The sequence below is a fragment of the Stenella coeruleoalba genome (genome assembly GCF_951394435.1).
Source record: "Stenella coeruleoalba genome assembly, chromosome: 4".
In the NCBI taxonomy this organism is placed as follows: Eukaryota; Metazoa; Chordata; class Mammalia; order Artiodactyla; family Delphinidae; genus Stenella; species Stenella coeruleoalba.
This window is the reverse complement of record NC_137149.1, coordinates 1,788,886-1,809,137: the sequence shown is the minus strand read 5'-3', so window position 1 is coordinate 1,809,137 and position 20,252 is coordinate 1,788,886. Positions and strand designations below refer to the sequence as shown.

Below are 20,252 nucleotides of genomic sequence, written 5' to 3'. Positions count from 1 at the left end.
TATCAATCTTTTGTTTTATGGTTGGTGTTTCTAAGAAATCTTTCCCTATGCTCAAAATTAAAAGGTTTGCATATGACACTTAAAATCTTAACCCATCTGAAGTCGACCCTGAGTGTGGTGGGATGCAGGGACAACACACCTGCACAGCTCCATTTATGCACACCTTCTTCCCACAGTGATCAGCCGACCCATCTTCTGTCACACACCAAAGCTCAGTGTTCGTACAGGCCTGTTTCTGGGCACCAATGTCACCACATTTTAATAACCAGGACTTTCCAAGTCCTTACAATGGGTAGGAAAAGGAGCCTTCCTTATTCTCCCTATTCTTCTAGGAGGATACTAGCGATCCTTGACAATTTTTTTCTTTTGTGGGTCAATGTAACACATTATAGCAGGGTGAATAAAACAAATGTATGACATGAAGAATCATTATAAAGCAAATAGTGTGGATCACCAGAGTCAAGCTGGGGACCCCCTGCCTGGTGTTTCCTCTCCTCCGAAGTAATCACCATTCTGGCTTTTTACGTTGATCACTTCCGTGTCTTTCTTTCAAGTTTTAATGCCTACGTACGCATCCCTGAACACAGTTCACTTCTAAAAACATACTTTATTTAGGTATAATTTATGTACAGCAAATTGCAGTTAGTGTAGAGCCCACAGTGCTGACAAACATATACGTCTGGGAAACCATCACCTCAACCAGGACACAGAACGTTTCCGCGAAACCCCCAAGTCTCCTTGCCGCTCTAGCCCCAGGCAGGCAAACAGGGACCTCTTGGCCTGTGACCACAGATGAGCGTGTGTGTTCTGGGATTTCGCGTCAGTGGCGCCTCCGCACGCACTAAGCAGGCGCCTCTGAGGACTGGCCGTGTGCTGCGGCGGCAGCCTTTTGCTGCTGAGTGGCATCCACTGGAGGGACAGAGCACCGTTTTGTTTATCTGCTCATCTGTGTGGACCTCTGGGTTGATCCCAGTTTTGGGCTACAAATAAGACTTCCAGGAACATTCAGGAACAAGTCGTCGTGCAGGCATCCACTCTGCCTTCTCTTGGGCTTTTGGGCAGCCCCCAGCAGTAGAGCTGCTGGACTGAACAGCAGGCATATTAAACAATGTACTTTAGTTCTGCCCAATTTTTAGTTTATGTAAACTGGATATCGCGTCCATTCTTGAGCACCGGCTCTTGTCTAACGTCCAGTCTGTAAGATGCATCTGTGCTGCGGACTGCTCTGGTTTGTTCCTTTCTGTTGCTGTAACACTTCTCCTTTGACTGTACCACAATGTGTCCAACCCAACCAGTTTTAGAAACACTGTGTTAAGTTCCACAAAACCCTTCTTGGGTTTTAAATCCACAGATAAACTTGCGGAAGCTGGAGAGCTTAAAGGTACTTTTTTTTTTGCTATGTAGTTCCATTTATATGAAGTTCAAAGATACGCAAAACTAATGTATGGTGAAAGATCACCTTTACTTTGGGGGCGCTGGTGATGACTGGGGACGTGTGAAGCAGGCTTCTGGGTGCTGGTAACGCACACCTTGGCCAGGTGGTGGTTACCTGGATGTGCTCACTTTGTTAAAGTTCACTGAGCTCGAAGGCACTAATCTTCTACGCATGAACACGAAGAACCTGTGTGACCCGGGTCCCTCAATGCTCTCCTGTGAAGTCTCATCGCCTTCTGTGCACGAGTCTTGTGCAACTCCTACTAGCTTTATTCATGGACGCTGCACAGATCTTGCTGCTGTGATAAACGCTGTCTTCACGTAAACTACATTTCTGAATTACTGGTGGCGTAGAGGAAAATAACTTCCGTACACTTATCCTACAGCCAGGCTCTTGCTAAACCGTCCTGTTTTCTTCCGTCGTTTCCTATGTAGACAATGAGATCATCTGTAAAATGAAATTCTACTTCCTCCTGTCCGTGCCTCATGCCTTTAATGTCTTGTCTGTCTTACCGTGCTCGCCAGGAACCACGATTTAGGGTTGGCCAGAAGAGGACATAAGAGGGCGGCAGGGCGGCTTTGTTTTTGCACATGCTTCCACATCTTTCCCGTTTTGGAAAACGTTTCATGTAGCTTTCTTTTCTCTTCTTTCTCTCCCTCTTTTGGTAAATTCCTTTTTTAAGGTTAAAGATATTTTCTTCTATTGCTTACTATTTAAAAAAGTAGTTATAAATGGGTGCTAAGATTTTAGCAAAGGTTTTTTTCTGAACTCACTGAGATGATCACATGACTCTTCTTTACTATGTTAATGTACCAGATAACACTGCGGATTTCCTAACGTCAGAAACTCCTTGCATTCAGTCCTGGGGCAAGCCGGTTTGGTAATATGCTGCTCTTTGAAAATACCGTACACTGTTGGATTTAGCATGTGAATATTTTCGTGACGATTTTTGCACCTAATACTCATGAGAGAAACCAATGTCTAATTTCCCATTTTCTTCTGGTGCTGTTTTTGGCAGATTTTGGTATCCACATTTTACTTCTCTCATAAAACAAAGAGGGGAGCACGCTCCTGTGCTGTCTCATTTCAGTTCTCCGGTAGAATCTACAAGACCGAATAATCTTTCTTTGAAAGTCTTGGACAATTCTCTGTGAAACTGTCAGAGTGTAGTTTTCTCACTGGGAAGACTCAGAACTGCTGCTTTAATCTAATAGTTACTGGACCATTCACGCTATTTTTCTATTGGGTTAATTTTGTGTCTTATTTAAGTTTTAAAGTTAATTGTTGTGAAGGTGCTTCCAGTCTCTGGAGTTACGTCCTCCTTTTCACTTACGTACTCACAAAATCAAAGAAACCTTTTATATTACAGAGAATTTCAAACACACCCAAAAGCAGAGAATGGTAAAATGAACAGAGCCACCATCCAACTTTGATAATTATCAACATTCTGTTTCTCCTTCCACCTAATTATGGTATTTTGGGTGTCTTTTTTTCTACTTTTCTTGACTAGTCTCTCAAAGGTTTATTTATTTAATGTTTTCAAAGAATCAAATTTTGGCTTTGATGATCTTCTCTTTGTTTCCTATTTCATTATTGCTCTTATGTATTATCTCCTTTGTTTCACTTTCTTTGAGTTTATTCTATTGCTGTTTTCCTAATTTCTCAAATTAAATCCTAAACTCGTTAATTTTCAGGTTTTTAATACTTAACTCCAGCATTTAAGGCTTCAGTGGAAGTGCTCCCAAGGGCAAACCTTTTCTTTTTTTTAAAATTTTCTTGAAGTGCAGTTGATTTATAATGTGTTAATTTCTGCTGTACAGCAAAGTAACTCAGTTTTATATACATATGTATGTGTGTGTGTGTGTGTGTCTGTGTGTGTGTCTGTGTATCTGTGTGTGTATATATGTGTGTGTGTGTATATATATATATATATATATATATATGTATATCCCTTTCCACTGTGGTTTATCATAGGGTATTGAATCTAGTTAGTTCCCTGTGCTCTACAGTAGGACCTTAGTTGTTTATCCATTCTCTATATAATAGCTTACATCTGCTAACCCCAAACTCCCACTCCATCCCTCCCCCAACCCCCTCCCCCTTGACAACTACAAGACTGTTCTCTATGTCTGTTTCTGTTTCATAGATAAGTTCATTTGTGTCATATTTTAGATTCCACATATAAGTGATATCATATGATATTTGTCTTTCTCTGACTTACTTGACTTAGTATGATAATCTCCAGTTGCATCCATGTTGCTGCAAATGGCATTATTTCGTTCTGTTTTATGGCTGAGTAATATTCCATCGTGTATATGTACCACATCTTCTTCATCCATTCATCTGTCGACGGACATTTAGGTTGTTTCCATGTTTTGGCTATTGTAAACAGTGCCATTACGAACATACGGGTGCATGTATCTTTTTGAATTATAGTTTTTTCTGGCTATATGCCCAGTAGTGGGATTGCTGGGTCATATGGTTGCTCTATTTTTAGTTTTTTGAGGAACCTCCATACTGCTCTCCATAGTTGCTGTACCAATTTACATTCCCACCAACAGTGTAGGAGGGGTCCCTTTTCTCCACACCCATGAGCAAAACCTTTTCTGCATTCCACAGGTTTTCACATGCAATATTTTCCTTATCTTTTAGTTCTATATATTTTTAAATGTCCACTGTGGTTTCTTACTTGACCCATGAGTTATTTAAACTTACATACTTCCAGATTTCCAAATATTTAGGGACATAAAATCTATCTATTGTAAATATGCAACTTCAACATGCTGCTGTGGTCAGAGAACACAAATTATACATCCTTCTTTGACATGTTTGAGCCTTGCTTTCTGTGGCCCAGCACATATCCCGTTTCTGTGGATGGCCCCGTGTGTGTAAGAACTCAGCTCTCTGTGTCTTGGATGCAGGGTTTCACCTACATCCATTAGACTAAGCTTGCCGGTCAAGTTCACAGGGGGGCCTGGGCTGCTCACGCCAATCAGGACGCGGAGAGATGGTCTGAGACCTCGCACCAGGATGGTGGATTTGTTTGATTCTCTGTGAAGCCCAAATTGCTTTTTGTATCTTGAGGCTATTTCATTAAGTACTTGTGTTTAAAATTCCTATTTCTTCCTGACAAACTGAACATTTTATCATTATGTAGCAAACTTCATCTATCCCTTGTGTTAAAATATACTTTGTCTGAGAAGAACAACTGTAACAGTTTCCTTTTTCCTTTCTCTTTATTTCCACCTTTCTTTTCATTATAGTTTAGGTATGTTCTTGTAAACAGTATATATACATATGTGTGTGTGTGTGTGTGTGTGTGTGTGTGTGTGTGTGTGTGTGTGTGTGTATTTATTTATTTATTTAAAAAATTTAACACAACCTGACAAACTACTTTTAATTTTGTCTGCTTACTGCCTATCATGGTTACTGACACGACTGGACTTGTGTCTATCATCTTTTTAAAATTTGTTTGTTGTACTTTCTCTACATTTATTTTTTTTCTCTTTTTGTTTTGATTTTTTTCCCTTCTACTGATTAGCAATTTATACACCCTATTTCTATTCTTTCAATGCTTGCTCTTGAAACTGTGTCCTGCCCGTTTAGCTTAAAGTCTGAATGTTAACTACCTGAACAACAGAAGGACTTCAGGATGCTCAGTTCTGATGATTTCACACCTAACTGACATACCACTGCTGTTCAGTACTGGGGTTCTTTCAAACATAATGTCAGTTAGATATTTACCTAGATTTATCAGGCTGTTTCTCATTCCTTCCTGTGTATGTTACAGTGATCTTCTGAGATCAATTTCCTTTTTCTTTTCTTTCTTCTTTTTATTTTTTTTGGGTCACGCTGCGCAGCTTGCAAGATCTTAATCCCCTGACCAGGGATTGAGCCCATGTCTCCTGCAGTGGAAGCATGGAATCCTAACCACTGGACCACCAGGGAATTCCCGATTTCCTTTTTCTTAAAGTATACTTGTAGATGTTTCCTTTTAAAACAGGTCTCTTTGTAGCAAGCTCCTACACTTTTTCTTTATTATGGGAAAGAACAGTTTTGTGGGATACATAATTATAGACTGACAATCTTCTTTCAACACTGTAAAGATCACTCCATGGTCTCTGGTTTCATATGCTATGTCTAGAAACGGATTTTTGTTTGTTTATCCTACTGGTATATGTTGTGCTTTTGAATTTGTAGATTCAAATTTCCCATTAGTTCTGCAAAATCCTCAGGCATCTTATCTCTTTAAATCCTGCTTTTCTGTGGTCTCCATTCTCTCTCAGAGGGGTTTCCGTTAGGTGTATGTCAGACTTAGCCACTTCTCCATGTCTCTTAAGCCCTCTTTCACATTTTCTATTTTCCTTATAATCTTGGTGCATTCTGGGTACACTTTCCAGTTATATCTTCCAGTTCATTAATTCCCTCTTCAGCAGTGTCTAATCTGTTTATCAGGTATCTATCTACTGAGGTCTTGACTTTAATAATTCTATTTTTCATTTCTAGATTTTTATTGTTGGTCTTGGGTGCTTGATAATCTTTGTTTATAAGGTCATGCATGATTTTAAGGTGTGTGAATCCTGCAGGTCTACCTTGGGAAAATATTCCTCCAAAGCTTTGCCTACATCCAAGAAATGCCCCTGTTCCATCCCCTGCTCCCCAGAATCCAGCTTCAGAGCAAACTGTGTTAATAATTCAAGTAATTTAGGGACCTCCCTGGTGGTCCAGGGGTTAAGAATCCTCCTTCCAATGCAGGGGATGCGGGTTTGATCCCTGGTTGGGGAGCTAGATCCCACATGCCGCGGGGCAACTAAGCCCACGCGCTCTAGAGCCTATGCACCGCAACTAGAGAGACCGCGTGCGACAGCTACTGAGCCTGTGCGCCAAAACTAGAGAGCCTGCGCACTGCAACGATAGATCCTGCATGCCACAACGAAGATCCTGAGTGCCACAACTAAGCCCCGACACAGCCAAATAAAAAAATAAATAAGTCAATAAATAAATACTAAAAAAAAAAATTGGGGACTTCCTTGGGCATCCGGTGGTTAAGAATCCACCTTCCAATGCAGGAGATGCGGGTTCAGTCCCTGGCTGGGGAACTAAGATCCTACATGCTGCAGGGCAACTAAGCCCCCATGCCACAACTACTGAGCCCGCACATACCACAACTAGAGAGAAGCCCGCGCTCCACAATGAAGAGCCCACTCGCCACAACAAAGATCCCGCAGGCCGCAACTAAGACCCAATGCAGCCAAATCAATCAATCAATCAATTTAAAAAAATAATTCAAGTAATTTAGCTACAGATTCTTTTGGACTTTGTACAAACGTATTCACATCATCTGAGAATGACAATGCCACTTCTTCATCTGAATCCTTATCCCTTTGTTTCTTTTTATTTCTTTAGAAATAGAAGTTGTGATAAGGGGCATCGCTGTCATCACTTCTTTAATCTCGAGGAATGGCTTGTAACGTTTCACCGTGACGTATATAACACCTACTGATTTTATGGACGCCCTTCGCCACGTTTAGGAGAGGCCCTCCTCATCCTAGTTAGGGTTTACTATGAATGCTTAACTTCAGCAAATGCTGTACCATCTGCTAAGATTTACACACACACACACACACACACACACACACACACACACACACACACACATTATAAACGTATTTAATTTTAAGAAACATTTAGAATTTTACAATACTTCATTTATGAATTAATGACTCTTTGTACTGCAAACTGCTTTTTGAGTGTGTGTGTATGTGTGCGTGCTTTCTGAAACCAAGAGATTAACGTACTTCCAAAGAGAGAACAAGGCACTTTAAAGAAGAATTTTCTTGTCATGACTCACATAGTAGATATTATTGAACATATTATGACAAACATTATTAAACACGTACTAATAGAGTCTGCATATCAGGAAAGCTGACTGAATTAACCGAAGTGCTACTTTTCTCCTCTAAAGCGTGCCACATCACTGTGTCCCAATGCCAGCGCGTATAAAGCTCAGCTGGGAGGCTTGTGAGAACACGGATGTCGGGTCCCAAGTTCCTAGGCGGTGCTGCTGGTCCAGGACCACTCTGAGATACGCTGCTAGAAACCAGTCTTTACACACACGGGCAGGGACAAGTGAATGAGGTGTGAGAGTGTGGGCGAGGAGGCTAGTACGTGTGTGCCCGGGCTGTGGGTGGGATGTGCACGGCAGGCCTTCACGTGCTAGAATGCTACAAGGCAGCCAGGCTGCTGGGCTAGCTGACACAACTCCTGTCCCAGACAAGCAGCCATGCCATGCGGGAGGGTCACGCGTGGTAACCACGAAACCATCCCTCATTCGGACCACACTCCTGACAATTACCTTTTGAAATATTCCACTTCCCTCTCTGTCTCGTCCATGTCCACACTGTCTAGGTCGATATCTTTAGGCAGAAAGACATCATCTGTAAGATGAAAGAAAAGAGGTAAGTCAGCTGAACAGCAGGCCATCTTAGCGGGACACAGCAAAGCATTTGGTTTTACTTAATTTCAACAAGTTCACAAACTAAAGATCTTTTCTAAAATGAGATCTTGCATGGGACTTCCCAGGCGCTCCACTGGGTAAAACTCCGCGCTTCCAACGCGGGGGACGTGGTTCCATCCCTGCTCGGGGAACTAAGATCCCGCATGCCGCGGGGTGCGGCCAAAAACAAAAAAAAAAAGAAAAAAAGAAAGTGAGAACTTGTCTAATAAAATTTTTTAAAAAATTTAAAAAATGAGAATTTGCAAATGGCCACAGGTGGGCAGACCTCTCTCATGCACTTGGGAACATCCAGGTCACGTGGAATTAGCGAACTCCTGTGCTGAGTGAAGGAACCACTGCTTCAGGTCCAAGAGAAGAGACATACCTGCTGCCGCCACCGGGAGAGCCCTTGAGAAGACAGAGGCTGTCTGCCCCAAGGCCCCGCTGGAGGGAGGGCAGGGGGGTGGGGGGAGCAGGGGCACGGCTGTCAACAGACGCCGCGGACGTGTCTGTACCCAGGACCCAGATGTCAGCCTCTGGAGGAAGACGGCTCTTCTAGGCATTCAGTTTATCCAAGCAACATCCAGAGACTTCACCAAAAAGCTTTTCCGGTTGTCCCTACCAAACGCAAGGCTGTATTTCATTTTGCAGTTGAGCAACCCTCTTTGAAAATAGGCTACAGCAGGGAGACGACTGATGAGGGAGCCTTGGCACCTCTGAGGGTTTTAATTCCCTCCTCTGCTCTGCCCACCCTGTTTGGTACCTGCCCGGTGCTCAGAGGCTCCATCCGTGCACACCTAGGTGCTGGGGGGCACTGGCGGTGTACGCACAGCACCCGGCTCCACTCACGGATGAGTGCAGACCACCGACAGTGCCCTGTTAAAGCCAGTCTCCATTCCCTGTCCCCACCTTAGCAAGGGACAATTTTTTGGAATCCTCAGTAAAGGACCCCCGTTCCTCCCATCACTGGGCATTTGCACAGCGGTAATGAAGGTGTGGTTTACCTGCATACCAGCGGCTAACACTGCTGAAGACTCCCAGCGCCATGCGGAGTGCCTTCACATCCACCAGCTCAAGGCAACGCCGCGGGCACCGAGGAGCCCCCGCACGGCCCCCTGCACGACCACAGCCCCTCCCGCACAGACAGCTCGGGCCTGGGTCTTCCTCGACTCCGCCCCTTGCCGCTGTATCCCTGTGGTTTCAGCCACACCTGGATACCAACACCACCAAACCAACCCCGCCCCAGATCTCCTTCATGAGCGGCTCGTCCATAAAGCCACCTCCTCTGTACATCCACCCTTCAGGCAGCCGACCCCCAAGGCGGGCAAAGCCGCTGTGATCTGCTGCGGCCGCTCCCTTTCTGACAGTGATCTAGAAATGATCCTCCCCCCACCCCCTTCCTCACACTCACGTCCCACCTGTCGCTCCGTCACCATGCTGGGCACGTTCCTCGTCAACAGTTGCAGATGCCTGTCTCCATCCCACTGCTGCTGCTTCTGGGATGCCCCCCCAGCCCCCGCCCAGGCTCCCTGGTCCAGGCCGCCAGCCCGCACAAGTCACCCTCACAACACGCTCCTTCCCAGCCACTGAGACCGTTCGTTCATCAGGCCTCCGCTGCACACCTACCGCAGGCATCTCCTGGAGGCCCACCGGCTGACCCTGATCAAGGAAACAGTGATGCACGAGGAGAGGAGAGGTGAGGGGGGCCAAGAGTGTTTACAGGTGTAAAGAAGGTAAAGTCTTAGAAAGGCCAAACTCAAGTTATTCCATAAACAAGTTCTAGAAGCGGAGTTGGTTCAACCACAGAAGCAAACACAGAGCAGACACGTCTGCTGGGAGTGCTCTCGTTATAAAGCGATTTCTAATACTCTTCTAAGTAGAGCTGATGACCGGTATGAAAAAAATGGGACAGAACTATAACCAGATTCAGTATCAGACAGACATTTTTCACAACAAAACTGTTATTAACCAGGGTGGAAAGAAAGAGCGACCTAAAGAATTTCGTACCCGCCGGGCTGTCTGTTCACTGTTCAGACCACAGGAAACAGTTTGCTTCGCCAGAGCTTGGAGGACTCTGCGCCCCTGACCCCTACTTGAGGACACGCGCCTGGGAACACCGCTACACGAGGACCAACACGGGCACCTAATGTATTCACGCGCAAACCTACAAATACTATGCGCTCTGACAAAGCAGAAACAAACGCAGCTGAAAAATGGGAAGAGAAAGGCCAGCACAAGCGGGCAGAGGAGAGAAAACAGGGTCCGTGCACGGCTGTCCCCCAGGCAGTAGGTGGTGCCACAGGCCCCCATCTGGAGCAGGGATGGGGCACTAAAGGTATAAGTGCAGGGGCAGCACCGGTACAGAGTCGCAAACATTCCTAAACACCAAGGATATACAGAAAGAAAGGCAAACATCTCACACAGAGAGAGAATCAGCGAATATAAAATATAAAACAGAGGACTTCCCTGGTGGCACAGTGGCTAAGATTCCACGCTCCCAATACAGGGGGCCCGGGTTGGATCCCCGGTCAGGGAACTAGATCCTGCATGCATGCCACAACTAAGAGTGCTCATGCCACAACTAAGGAGCCCACAGGCCACAACTAAGACCCAGCAGGCCAAAAAATACACACACACACACACATAATATATGTATGTATTAAAAAACTGATCTAATAATTACAAAATAATGTCAGGGCTGTCCTATCAATACATGGAAACAGGCTCACCTCACCTGTAGATAAGACTGTCAATGTGGCTCACACAGCAGGACTGAGGTGTCTCGGCTGTATGCAAGGGAATGACCTAAAACCAAGTGACTCAGATAGACCAGCAATGAAGGAATGAGGACAAAGGTGCCCCACCAGGCAAACAGAAACAGAGAGAAGGGGTAGCGATCACCATCTCAGACAAAGGAGAATTCGAGCCAAAAGTGTGAAACACAACAGAAAGGACATTTTTAAACAATAAAAACCAAATTCAATATAAGAAATTAGTTAGGAATATACCAAGTAACAAAGAGACCACCTTTTTAAAGCAAAACTACAGGAAATGCAAGAAAACACAGAAACTCAATAATAAATAACAATATATGTCAAGAGGACAAAAAACAAGTAAGGATACAGAAGACCTAAACCTAAACCTAAATCAAAGCTATACCATGGATATAAATATATATTTAGTTTAATACCATGACAGCAGAGAAAATACACTTGTATCTCAAGTGAACACAGAGCAGTCACAAAAACTAGTCACAAAGAAAATACCAGTAAGTTTCATGAAGCAGAAATATTACAAACAATACTCTCGGATCACAGTGTACAAAACGTAGAAATTATTAACATAAACGAGGCTCTCCCACCTGGAAACCTAAAAGCCACCTGTTAAACTACTGGGTGAAAGAGGAAAAGAAAACCACATGGAAACTGCTGAATTTCTAAAAAAGAAACCAAACGGAAACATTATCATACACTGTGGGATATACTTAAAGGAATGATCAGAGAAAATTCAAGGTGCTAAATACTTTGATCAGTAAAAATGAAGGAATGAAAAGAAACGAACTCAATTCCCAAATCAAAAAGTCAGAAAGAACAATGAAGTAAAACAAAAGGAAGCACAGGATAAAAAGATAAAAGCAGAGATTAATGAGGCAGAGAGACAAACAGCAGTGTACACCCAACTGATAGATCAAGAGCCTGGCTTTTGAAAACATTATACAGATAAACTATTAACTTTAACTGAGTCAAACAGAACAGGGAGAAAGAAAGCACAAACATACAAAATAAGAAATGACAAGAGGAAAATAACCGCCGAAAGAAATTTTTTAAAAAGTACGTACTCGGGCTTCCCTGGTGGCGCAATGGTTAAGAATCTGCCTGCCAATGCAGGGGACACGGGTTCGAGCCCTGGTCTGGGAAGATCCCACATGCCGCGGAGCAACTAAGCCCGTGAGCCACAACTACTGAACCTGCGCGTCTGGAGCCTGTGCTCCGCAACGGGAGAGGCCGAGACAGTGAGAGGCCCGCGCACCGCAATGAAGAGGGGCCCCCGCTTGCTGCAACTGGAGAAAGCCCTCGCACAGAAACGAAGACCCAACACAGCCATAAATAAATAAATTAAAAAAAAAAAAAGTATGTACTTCGCAGACATCTATGTGAACAAGCTGGAAAACTGGCTGAAAAGATAATTTACTACGGAAATACAGTTTAGCAAAATTAACCTCAGTGAAGAAAGAAATACTTAAATAGACCAATTACCATAGAGGACAGAGAGAATACCATCAGGCAACTTCCACACAAAAAGCACCGGCCTGGGGGGCTGCACAGGAGATTCCTGTCAAATCATTAAAGCCTAAGTAGTCCCAATGGAAGGTGAATTGCTCTAGAATACTGAAAATGAAAAACAAGCAAAAAAAGCCTCCTAATTCTTTACGAAGTATAACAGGTCTAAGAAGAAAAATTATGTTTAATCTCCGTAGATACTAGAAAACCTTTGACAAAATTCAACACTCATTCCTGATAAAATACTCAAGAAAAATAGGAATTGCTGGATATTTTCTTAACATGATAAAATATATAAACCTTACCCTAAAGCCAGAATCTTAATGTAGAAACACCAGACGTTTCCATTAAGTTCAAGAATGATGCAATTAAACAAGAGAAAACAAGAAGCATAAGAATTGGAAAAGAAGTAAAGCTTTCTCTATTTGCAAATAGATGATAGAGTAGCTGGAAAACCCCAGAGAATCAACAATAAGACTCAAACAATGAAATAATCTGCTAAGGTAGGAGATATAAAGTTAACATACAGAAAGCAACAGCTGTCATACACACAAATGACCAGTTAGAGGAGCACCATCCAGTAGAAACACAGCATGAGCCACATACATAACTTAAGATTTCGTAGTAGCCAGCTGAAAAAATTAAACAACTGAAATTAATTTTAGTAATATACACTTTAATTAAATATGTCCAAAAGATTATCATTTCAATATGTAATCGATGTAAAAAATTATACTGGGACTTCCCTGGTGGCACAATGGTTAAGAATCCACCTGCCACGGAAGACCTAAACAGACATTTCTCCAAAGTAGACATACAGATTGCCAACAAACACATGAAGAGATGGTCAACGTCACTAATCATTAGAGAAATGCAAATCAAAACCACAATGAGGTACCACCTCACACCGGTCAGAATGGCCATCATCAAAACATCTACAAACAGTAAATGCTGGAGAGGGTGTGGAGAAAAGGGAACCCTCTTGCACTGCTGGTGAGAATATAAACTGATACAGCCACTACAGAGAACAGTATGGAGACTCCTTAAAACAACTAAAAATAGAGCTACTATACAACGCAGCAGTCCAGTCCCACTACTGGGCATATACCCAGAGAAAACCATAATTCAAAAAGATACATGTACCACAATGTTCACTGCAGCACTATTTACAATAACCAGGACATGGAAGCAACCTAAGTGTCCATCGACAGACGAATGGATAAAGAAGATGTGGCACATATATACAATGGAATATTAGCCATAAAAAGGAACGAAACTGAATTATTTATAATGAGGTGGATGGACCTAGAGTCTGTCATACAGAGTGAAGTAAGTCAGAAAGAGAAAAACAAATTCCATGTGCTAACACATATATATGGAATCTAAAAAAAAAAAAAATGGTTCTGAAGAACCTAGCGGGCAGGGCAACAATAAAGACACAGACGTAGAGAACGGACTTGAGGACACGGGGGGCGGGGGGAAGCTGGGATGAAATGAGAGAGTAGCGCTGACATATATAAACTACCAAATGTAAAATAGATAGCTAGTGGGAAGCTGCTGCATAGCACAGGGAGATCAGCTCGGTGCTTTGTGACCACCTAGAGGGGTGGGATAGGGAGGGTGGGAGGGAGGGAGATGCAAGAGGGAGGAGATATATGGATACGTATAGCTGATTCACTTTGTTGTACAGCAGAAACTAACACAGCATTGCAAAGCAATTATACTCCAATAAAGATATTAAAAAAAAAAAAAAAAGGAATCCAATGCAGGGGACACGGGTTCAATCCCTGGTCCAGGAAGATCCCACATGCTGTGGAGCAACTAAGCCTGTGTGCCACAACTACTGAGCCCGTGCGCTGTAACTATTGAAGCCCGCACACCTAGAGCCCGTGCTCCGCAACAAGAGAAGCCACCGCAATGAGAAGCCCGCGCACTGCAATGAAGAGTAGCCCCCGCTCGCCTGAACTAGAGAAAGCCCGCGTGCAGCCACGCCCCCCCAAATATATATACATACATACGCCGAGTTACTTTACATCCTTTTTTTTCACACTAGGTTTTCACAATCTGGTTATGTTTTTACACTCACAACCCGCACAATTTGGACCTTCCACACTTCGGTGCTCAGGGGTGACACGTGACTGGCTACTGCACCAGACGGAGTTGGAAGGTATGACTGTAGAAAACACCCCGTTAAAATTAAAAGCAAGGAAGATTAAATACTTAGGAATAAGCTCAATAAGAAATGTGAAAAACCTATAAGAGAACATTTAAAACATTCCTAAAAGACATAAAGTAGACTTGAACAAATGGAAAAACTCCCCTTGTTCTTGGGAAGGACGAACAACATCACAGACACCAATTCTCCCTAAATTATCTTATAAATTTAATGCAATACCAATAAAGATACCAACAAGGTTGTTTTTTTCTTTTTTTTAAGGGAGCTACGCACACTGACACCAAAGTTCTTATGGGAATACAAACATGAAAGAACAGCCAGGAAAACTGAAAAAGGCTGTGAGGAGAGAAGAGCCCTTAAGTCATTAACATGTACAGAACCCCTGAAGCAGCAACTCAATGCAATAATGGCGAGTCAATGAACACAGAGGGAAAGAAAAGAAATTCCAGAACAGACCTGAGGACACACGGTGTAGCACATGGTGGCATCCTGAGTCGCTGAGGCAAGATGAGCTTTTTAATAACTGGTGTTGGGACAACTGGTTAACCATTTGTAAAAGATAAAGCTGGATTCATGCATCACACGATACAAAAGAATAAACTCCAAATAAAGGTATCGGGGAGCTAAGTGAAAAAAGTGGAACCACGCTAATACTAGAAAAAAACTTGGCACATTCCTCCTTAACCTTCGTGTTAGTATAAACAATCACACCTAACAACTACTTAAAATCCAGAGTGAACTATGTATAAAGTAAAAGAGAAAACTTGTGCTTGGCTAAAAAGCACTGGAAAGAGTCAAAGACAACTTAAGGACCTGGGGCAATAGCCCCGATTCATAAGGAACTCTTAAAAAATGGAAGGAAAAGAGCAAAAACCCAATTAAAAAATGAGAAAAAGTTACGAATAGAAAATTCACAAAAGAGATATAGAAACAGCCCTTAAAAATATGACCTCACTATAATTAGAGAAAAATGCATATGACCACTTCAGGAATAAGTGCGCCTAACAGATGGGCTCAAGTTACAAAGCCTGACAACACACTCTCCCGGTGAGGCTGTGGCCAAACAGGGGCTCGACAGGGTGGGAGCAATGCAGGCTTCAGAGGAGCAGGCCACATCAACAAGCCCTGTCTGCACTGACCTCTGTGACCCAGCGCTCCCGCAGAAACACCCACGCACAGCACCTGCGCTCCGCCCCGCTGTGTGTCATTACAAACCCCGAGAGCGGGGCAGTGTCCAGCGGAGCCCACTCAGCACCTGAAAGCACAAGGAAGAGCTGCGGACGCACACGGAGGGCCTTTGGAATACAGGATGTGGGGAAAAAGCCACGGGGAAAGGCGTCTCTAATATGCCAACCTTCTGTGTAAAGAACAGAAAAGCAAATAAGAAACTAAGTAGGAATGGGATAGGGAAAAAGAAATCAGGATTAAGGAGGGGAAACAAAACAAAATAGATACAATCAGAAACAAAGGAAGCCAGCTGCACTTCCGAGGAGTCCCCGTGGCTGTACTAAACGTGCCGCACTAGGTCCTGTGGGGGGAAGAGACCTACCAACCCTCAGGCTAGAGAAGGAACCCTGAACAGACACGGAGGGCAGGTGCGCCGGCCGGTCTCCCACCGCGGTGGGAGCAGGCAATTCTGAAGCCACCCGTGTGTCCCCCCAGGACCGCAAGGCAGGAGACACACTGTGGACCGCGGGGAGGGGGCTGCAGGGAGCGCAGTGGCACCGGAGCCGGACTGCAGTTGTCAGGGTGAACGGGTGGTTTTTACTGCAGAGATTAGATACCGAAAGACACAGATGTGTGTGTGTGGGGGGGGCACGAGGAGTGCACACGTGCCTGCGTACACACACTCGCTCCCCCTCCTAGGCCCTGCCAACCACACACCAGCTCTGGGTCTCAGAGCCGGGACATCTAACTGTGCACAGAAGTGCTCAAAGCACAACGGGGTGCAGAGGCCATGCAGAGGGGGCTCCCACCGACTGAATCTGGGGGCATCGAAATAGTGTTAGTAAAGGATTATAACCTATAGCATAAAGAAAGCATCTACTAACCCGCCCTTGTATAAATAATGAAGTAAATGAAAAAAATACGTGGGGAAGAAGAGCTCTTCCTACAGAACGCTGAGTAAGAAAGGGAGAAGGAATGGCATCAGAAAAGTCACCATTATGTAGGCAAAGAGCACAGTAATAATCCCCCTGGGCAACACTGTCGTCCACGGATGCTACAAGTAGTGGATGAATGTCTGATACGGCGTAAGGGACTCGTCTCCCCATGAGACACTCCGGGTGAGCACAGGTCAGGTGTCAGCCTGGCAGAGGAGAGACAGGCCGACCGCACGCACCATGGTCCAGGAGGAGAGTTACCAACACCGGGCAGTGTGCCTCCCGACGGCAGGGCACCCACCAACACAGACCCGTCACCCCCAAGGCGCTGCCGCCAACGCTGCGTAACCTGAACCTGGCTGTGAAGGAACAGCACCAAACTGAAATTACTCTAGATAGCCATTTACTCTAAAAAATGGGTGGGTCATACTCTAGAGATGTCAGGTTGTGAGAAAGTGAGGAACTGACCCATTAAAGGAAATTAAAGAGATATGACGGTGACCCTGGGTTGGATCCTGTGTCAGGAGAAAACTTTGTTTCCTAGGACGTTCAAGGGATGAACGGAGAAACACGCATAAGCCTACAGCTAGGTAACAGTCTTGCGTCAGTGTTAATTTCTTGATTTTAACAACCACACTGCGCTCCCTGCAGCCCCCTCCCCGCGGTCCACAGTGTGTCTCCTGCCTTGCGGTCCTGGGGGGACACACGGGTGGCTTCAGAATTGCCTGCTCCCACTGCGGTGGGAGACCGGCCGGCGCACCTGCCCTCCGTGTCTGTTCAGGGTTCCTTCTCTAGCCTGAGGGTTGGTAGGTCTCTTCCCCCCACAGGACCTAGTGCGGCACGTTTAGTACAGCCACGGGGACTCCTAGGAAATGCAGCCGGCTTCCTTTGTTTCCGACTGTAACCATTCTGTTTTGTTTAGTTGTTAAAATCAACAACGACATCGTGCCCCCCCCCATCTGTATCTTGCTGTATCTAATCTCTTGTTTTGAGGAAATACACACAGCAGTATTTCAGGGTAAAAGGGCACTCTCATTTGGTTCAGAAAAGTAACCAAGAGGGAGAGACAGGACACAGCAAGTGTGGTGACACGCTGAGCTGACGGGAGTATGTGGGAATCCTTCGTGCTCTTCCCTGTAGTTTGCGGGAAGTCTGAAATTATTTCAAGGTAACCGAATACAACCACAATGCCTACGCGTCCCTCACGGCTGGTGCAGAGGTCACACAAGGCACGAAGCCACGACATGGACGGCAGCACCCCCCTCCAGGAGGGGTGCACCCTGAGAGGCACCCGACCCAGCGCCCTCCTCGCCCCACGATGCCCCAGCTACACAGGCGCCCCCTTCTGCTCTGTGTTTACTTACCGATTGAGCCGCTGCCTCTGTCTCCCTTCTTCTTCTTGCTTTTCTTGCTCTTGCCCTTGGGCTGCGGAGAGTCTGCTGGCGCCGGCTTGCCACTCTGCGGGTGCTCGCTGGGCGCGGTGGGCTCTGCGGGGCCCGGGCTCGGCTTCTCCTCCCGGACGTGGTTCAGCTGCTTTCTGTTGTTGTTGTTGCTGTTGACTTTCCTCTCCTCCCTTCTGTGCTCCGCCAGGGGCGTGAGGTCAAGCACTCTGGCCTTTGACTCAGCCTGGGGCCGGGGCCGGGGCTGGGCCTCTGAGGCTCTGGGGGGCTCCAAGGGCTTCCTCGCCGGCTCGCCGCCCGCTTTACTGCTGTGCTTCAGCTTCTGTTTGCTGTTTCCCTCCTTGTGCTGATGCATCATGTCCAGGAGGAAGGACAGCGGCTGCTGCTGCTTCCCGTTGACCCCCTTCGGCAGAAGGAGCTTGGAGTCTCTGGCGGCCACGGGGTCGGGGGTGTCCGCGTCGGCCCCTGGCCCCGGCCCCGTGTCTCTATGGTCCACGTGTCTGGAGGGGGAGCGAGAGGAGGTTTCCGGGTCTTCGCTCGGCTCCAGCGAGCCGTTGTGCATGCTCTCAGAGCCGGGCACAGCCTCCGCGGCCGCCTGCAGACTCCGAGCGAGCATGTCCAGCTCGGGACAGGCCTTCCTTGGCCTCTCCTTCTTCTTCTTCTTCACGGCCCTCAGCTTCTGAAGCTCCTGCAGCCTCTGGAGCTCCTCCTGCAGCCGCTGCTGCTCCTCCTCCCGCCGCCGCTCCTCCGCTCGCAGGTGCAGGTGCTCCCGGGCCCGGGCCTCCGCTTCCAGGCGTGCTTTCTCCTCCAGCTGCCGACGTGAAAGGAAAAGGCAACTTAGGACAACAGTAAGTGCTCTAAAAAAAGTAAGACACGCACACAAAAGTGAGATAAAACTGAATCGCACGATAAGAATAGAAACACTGAAAGGGGCTGTGACAGGTCAAAAGCTTAAAACACACCTCCATCAAAGCAGGGGGTGGCAGTCAACAGAACATCCCTTGTAGCCTCCGACCTAGCCCCGGGCACAGAGGACGAGGTCAGAGCAGCCGCCGTGCTCCTGCCCTGCGTGGGCTCTCCCGTCTGTGCGCGGCGGCAGGTGGGGGATGAACTGGACAAGAACAAGACTGATCGCGAGGCAGCAGTTACACAGGCGCACAGGTGCCGCCAGAACCTTTCCAGGTGGGGAATGCCGCTGATGCGTTCATGTGGGTCAAAGCGACATTCAAGAAAATGTGTACTGAAAAGCTCGGAATTTCTTTTTCCCACCCTAGCAGGTAAAATTCCCAATATATTTTCACTAGTGTGACAGAGCAAATGACTTCCTAAAATATTCAACATGACGTGGCAAATAGACAAAGGTTATTTCTGCTGTCCAACTGGCAGGAAATTAATTTTCAACTCAAGCGAAGATTGTATTTTTTTAGTGACACACATTGCAGGAGCACAAATGGAAAAGATTCCTTCTGATTAGAAAACAAACGAGGGACTTCCCTGGTGGTCCAGTGGTTAAGACTCCGCACTCCCAATGCAGGGGGCCGGAGTTCGATCCCTGGTCAGGGAACTAGATCCTGCGTGCCGCAACTAAGACCCGGGGCAGCCAAATAAATAAATAAATATTTTTTAGAAAAAGAAAACAAACAAAAACCCAGTGAGAATAAGGAGAACGGCTCCTCCATCACTGGGCTCCAGTAAGGCTCACGATCGTGAGAATCTCTGAAAAAAACATTTTGCGTGGGAAAATGTAAAGGTCCTTCCGAATTTAAATATTCTTCATTATGTTTCAGAAGGCAATATTTTTTAAGAGACAACTTGCTTGTTTTGCTAAATAACTTAAACATAAAATTAGGTTAAAAATTCAATGACAGGTTTCAGAAAAATGTAACTTGCCAATTCAAGTAAAGATCATTTAAAATTCCTGCTCCATCTGTTAAAGGAAAGCTTTGCTGGAGGCAGCGCCTGACAGACAAACTCCCACCGTGTCTCCCGCAGTGGCCCCTGCAGGCACTCCAGGGCCTCCAGTCTGCAGGCCTGACCTGCCTCAGGACAGACTCTACAGCGAATCCAACCCCGGTGTGTGCTGCCTTCATTTCAACAAGAGACAAGGCAGCTTTGTGGGTCCCCCTGCAAACCAGGTGCTCGGCAGAGAGCACGAAGGGTGAGAGCGGGTGCCGAGGGCGACCCGGGATGCACCTGCAGCGTGGTCCGGATCCAGGCCGCCTGCAAGGACAGAGGATAGGAGTCCGGGTGGGGGCAGCCCTGAAAGCACCTGAGCCAGTCCAGAGGCTTCCGATGAAGCCCAGTGGCGACGGTCTCCAGGGCCTCGGACCACCTGGGACCCCGGGTGCTGAAGCACCCCTGGG

At 45.9% G+C, this 20,252-nt stretch overlaps 1 protein-coding gene across 4 annotated transcripts in view; it reads right to left on the bottom strand.

The window, feature by feature from the left end:
* FAM193A (family with sequence similarity 193 member A) overlaps positions 1-20,252 on the bottom strand; it is a 174,016-nt gene that overhangs the window by 2,719 nt on the left and 151,045 nt on the right. For all 4 annotated transcript variants that reach the window (XM_079919309.1, XM_079919311.1, XM_079919310.1 and 1 more), the window contains 2 exons: positions 17,854-18,700; positions 7,791-7,872 (listed from right to left, as the gene is read on the bottom strand). In XM_079919309.1, coding sequence (XP_079775435.1) covers positions 7,791-7,872; positions 17,854-18,700 — 929 coding nt within the window. The remainder of the gene's footprint in view (positions 1-7,790; positions 7,873-17,853; positions 18,701-20,252) is intronic.